Here is a 4,841-nt window from a genome sequence, read left to right as displayed (position 1 = left end):
AATGGTGGCACGAACAGCGGCACTATATATCGTGCGCTCCTCTTTTATTTCACCTTCGAAGGCGACGTCTGTCATCTTTTTTTTTTCTGCGGGGGGGGGGGGGGGGGGGGGGGTGAACAGTGATGTATAGTTAAGTTTGCTAGCATAATTTTGCATATGCCCTATTCAGGATTAAAAAGAAGTGTTTGTTTCTGTTTTCTTTTTTCCGAAGCGGCGTTCTTGGCCGTGGGGAATCAGAAGTTGTACGAAATTGCCAATGAATGGTTTACTTAGTTATCAAACTGAGTGATTAACCTCTCCCCCACGCCGCCCATTCAACCTTTTCGAGAGGAGGAAAAAAAAGGAACCGGGAGAGGGTCGCGGAGGCGGGACTTGAGAATCTCTTAGGCGACAGCGTGGTGACATAATACGAGTGAGAGCAGACACGCACTGCGCTAACTTGCAACAAATTTGTAGGGAATGTATTTCAGCGAAACTGTCTATGGCTAGGATCCCAACATTTTGGTGACATAACGTCAACAGAAAACTACCATCATCTATTGCTTATACCATCAAATGGAATGGCTCATGGCCACTAAGGCAGAGGCTACACGCACTGTAGGAGCTGAGAGTTGTGGCCTCGGAGTCCGACGTCAAACTGCGGGTCGCTCTCTAGCCTGCACCACCGGTGCGTCTCGAACTGGGTGGGTGGCCTACGCTACCACACGGAGGCTAAGCGGACCCAGGCCATCGACCGAGCAGATATTACGAGGAGGGTTGCTTCTTTCGTGAACAGTACGAGGTCGAGAGGTAGGGTAAACGGAACAGGTGGTTTATTTACATCGGAAAGGCAAACTTGTTTACAGGACATGAGGATACACGTACTGGCTGGAGTACGGAGCTCCGTTCATTGTTCTCGTAGCATGAGCAACGTGCAAGATATGGAGAGAACGTTACGTCTCATCAGTCTAGCATGACTGGATCGAAGCACAGATCGAAGCACTGGCTACATCTCAGGGCAGATGGGAGAGCACTCGATTAACCATTAAAGTCCGCTTAAAAGCCCTCTGGCCAAGCTGCGGTCCCACCTTCCACCAAATCGGAGTGTCGAGGGTCACCGAAGGGTCCGCCTTGAGGGGGAGGGTGCGCATAATCCCCCGGCGCCTTTGTTCCCTGGCCACATTCGGAGCAGTGCCCTCGGGCCCACACTGCTCACTCACCCACAGAAAGGAGGGGATGCTCGTAGACAGGCGCCTTCGCTGCTTGACTCGAACTGACGCGTCTGGTTCCCGGGATGGCCAGCCCTCGATGGGTTTGTCTTGAGAACGGCCTGTCCGCGGCGCCCGGGTGACATCTAGAAACCACGCATTCTCTGAAGCGTGTCTAGGCATCTTTCCCGTGGGACGTTTTTCAGCTTCCCGAATGGATTCGTCACAGGCAATCAGGAGATACTCCAAGTTTGCTGCTCCACTGGTCGCCGAACGTAACAGCACCCAGAAAAAGTGAAGCGAACAGTGATACATTCTTTGGAATCACGCATATACAAGATACATAACAGCATACGTTTCACTAAAGAACAGTTTCAAAACAAGAATCTGAACCACATAATTGATAAGAAGCTCCTGCGCCTACGTGTTATGCGAAGCATGTAGCGCTCCCCGTATACGTTTCCCGGTAAAGATTACTGAGGCGCAACCTGCCGCTGCGACGGCAGCGTGCGACGTGAGGAGCGACGTCCATAGCCTTTCGTACATAAAATAACCAGCCTATCAATTGATTTCAATATTGTTCCAGCACCGCTAGGCGTGGTGGCGTCATGTCAAAACTATACTTCCATTACTACCATTACTCTAAAATAGGATTACTACCATTACTCTAAAGCCATAAAGCATAGCATATCCCCCTAAGCAGTTGTAGCGATGGTTTTGAACAGGTCCGCTTGACATCCACATTCGCAGGGCCCTGATGGCGAGTCAAATTTTTTTTTCATAAGTCTGCATTGCCTACTAGAAAGGGAAGCAATACCGAGACACATAGCATTAACGGGAATTTCACATGCCGACGGTAAAAGACTCATCCGAAGGGGTCACTGAAGTCTGCAGGTTTTTTCAGGGTAAAAAAAAGCACGCAAAGCAATTTGAAGCGAGGTGAACGTACATCAACATATTCGTGCTCTATAGGCATATGCTAATTATACCAGTAGAAATAATTGTTAGTTTACTACTTCGTTCTCTTAAAAATATATTTATCTCTGTCCTGTGTAAATGTTTAAATATATATTGTGTCTGTGCATGGTGTCCTCAGTGCAAATAAAAAAAATGTTGAAGCAAAATCATCATCATCATCATCATATAGCCGCCACTGGTGCTTCTAATGCACTTGTCCTCCTAGTGTCAGGATTTCCAGAAGTAAAGCTAAAGTATGGATTAAAAGCCGTGCATATCCGCGCTAACAATGATTCAGGAAGCTTTTAGCGGTAATAAAATTGTAACTGCAAAGGAGGCGGCAGCGCAAACGAAACATTAAATGATGTGGGTAACAGAATTCTGAACACGTAGGCGGCGCCTATGGCTCCAACGGTGAAGAGGACGAAGTAAGTCGAGCACGTGGTGGAGAACGCGCCCGGTGCCCGACTGGACGATCGCCATCTTAGATCATCACGCCCGCGTCTTTGGTCAGGCCGGATACCTCAACATCGATACACTCTACCATGCACGAATCTACAGTGGTGCCAACAGACTTCACGAGCCGTTCTAACAAGACCGTGCACTCGTCAGCCCCGAAACGCCGCCGATCGAGCAAGGACCCGCTTTCGCCCGGGGTGCGCCTGACCATGGGAGTGCGCATGCGCCTACTGAGTGATCTTGACTCCGAGACCACCAGCATCGTCCTCGTGGTCATCACGCCCGCACCCGAGGTAATTCCGACTCCCGCAACATCGAGGCACCCTACCACGGAGGAGTATACAATGGTGTCGCCAAACAGCAAGAGACGTTCTAACGAGGCCACGCAGTCGTCAGCCACGAAACGTCGCCAATCCAGGAAAGACCCACCGTCGCCTGGAGTACGGGTGAACGTGAGAGTCCGTGTGCGCCTACTGAGCGTTTGTGACTTTCAGACCGCAAGCATCGTCCGCGTGCTGGACGACAGGTGCCATGTGTTCCACCCCAAGGCCGAGGCGGAGTCTTTCCATTTTGAAGGCGGGCGTAATGTCAAGCCCAATGAAGACCCAACGTTCATGTTTTATCCGTTCTTTGATGAAACAGAAGACCATGTGTGTGTGTTTCAGAACATCATCAGGGTCATGCTGACGATGCTCCTTGAAGGGTGCAATTGCTCTGAATTGGCTGGGCATTTCTACGGGCACCGGCAAAGCTTTCGCATTGCTGGGCTCCGAGGAATGCCCCGGCGTGGTCTCCCTCATGGCCAGCGAGTTGTACCAGCGCGCGCCCAAGCTGCAGTCAGAGGGCCAGACATGCGACGTAGCTGTCGCCTATCTAGAAGTCTACAACAAGGTTGTTCGAATCCTGCTGTGCCTCGACCCGGCCATAAACATTGCCCTATTGTACCTCACCATACACAAGGTGAAGGAGGCCGGCACCCTCCTCGAGCCGATCATGAAAGGAAAGAACCGGACGCAGCATGCCACCGACGCTGATGCTGAGTCTTCATGGTCGCACGCCATCTTCCAGAGCTACGTCACAGTGACCGAGAATGTGACCAGTACAAGCAAGGAAACTCGCGTGTCGATGTGCTCTGTTGACCTTGCCGGCTCGGAGTGCGCAGCTGCGGCCAGTAGGGACTCAGAGGATCAGATGCGCGAGGGTACCAAGCTCAACCTGTCGCTCCTGGCCCTCGGCAACTGCATCGACGCCCGCTCGAAGAACGGGACCCAGCATGTGTCGTACCAGGACTCCAAGCTCACCCACATCCTCAAGGACTCGCTGGGTGGCTCGGGCAACGCCCTTGTGATTGGGACAGCGACGGCGTTGAAGCTCAGGTGCACGCGAACGTACAACTACACGAGCATTCGCTGAGCGGACCATGAAGATCGAGCTTCATGCCACAAAGAATGTCCTCAATGTGAACGTGCGCATGTCCACCCATCTTCAGCGCGCTCATCTAGGAGTACAAGCAGAAGGTGGAAGGCCTTGAGCGTAAGATCAAGAAGGTGGAAATGTGGCAGGCTGTAGTTGGAGGCTGTGGTGCGAGAGCTCAGAGACCATCTGGTATCCTAGACGCGCTGCTGCAAGCTCAGGCGACCAGCGGTGGTGGCAGTGGTGCAGCGACGTCTAACGACGTCCTTTTCTCAACTCCCGTCCTGTCGCCCAGCACGGAGATGGGCCCACTTTCGGAATCGCGAGCACTGGAGCCCATTTCATTGTGTGTCACATAGTGATGTGCGTTGAACAACAGGAGTGTGAAAGAGCATCCCCTCGAGCCGCTCAGGACTTATTGGGGGAGACTCAGTGAGCCTCTTGAATAGTTTTCGATAGAGTTATTTCGTGGTATCGTTTAATCGTAATAATTGCTATATAAATAAATAATGTGAAGAAACTCGGATCAACGTCTTCACGCCCGTTTATAACTTTAGCAACTTACGCTCAATTCAACGTTACAAAGCGCAGCAATACTTCTCGAGAAAAGCGTTGTTGCGAGCACTGCTGTGTAAGAAACAGTCATAAACTATCACTGAGAGAAAACATTTAGCGAATGCGATGACGCAAAGTGACACCTCGTACCGTCTGAATCGTGGGCTAACGTATGTTGCGGGGGCAACTGACAAGCTTGAGGACCATTATCACAATCATCGTGACCCTCAATGAAGAACATGCGCCACCGTGTCCCAGTGACAACGTCTG

At 51.2% G+C, this 4,841-nt stretch overlaps 1 protein-coding gene across 1 annotated transcript; it reads left to right on the top strand.

Moving 5' to 3' along the window:
• Positions 1–2,689: 2,689 nt before the first annotated feature.
• LOC119438934 (kinesin-like protein KIF18B) lies at positions 2,690–4,016 on the top strand. The gene is made up of 2 exons (XM_037704810.1): positions 2,690–3,253; positions 3,306–4,016. The coding sequence occupies exons 1-2, from the start codon at positions 2,690–2,692 to the stop codon at positions 4,014–4,016; spliced, it is 1,275 nt and encodes a 424-aa protein (XP_037560738.1).
• The last annotated feature ends 825 nt before the right edge of the window (positions 4,017–4,841 follow it).

The sequence above is a fragment of the Dermacentor silvarum genome, chromosome 1 (assembly GCF_013339745.2).
Source record: "Dermacentor silvarum isolate Dsil-2018 chromosome 1, BIME_Dsil_1.4, whole genome shotgun sequence".
In the NCBI taxonomy this organism is placed as follows: domain Eukaryota; kingdom Metazoa; phylum Arthropoda; class Arachnida; order Ixodida; family Ixodidae; genus Dermacentor; species Dermacentor silvarum.
The sequence above is the reverse complement of the archived record's forward strand: the minus strand, read 5'-3'. Positions and strand labels throughout refer to the sequence as shown.

Coding starts and splice junctions, on each gene's coding strand:
- LOC119438934 (XM_037704810.1), top strand. CDS start 2,690: ATGCACGAATCTACAGTGGTGCCAACAGACTTCACGAGCCGTTCTAAC. Junction 3,254..3,305: donor TTGATGAAACAGAAGACCAT/GTGTGTGTGTTT, acceptor TGCTCCTTGAAG/GGTGCAATTGCTCTGAATTG.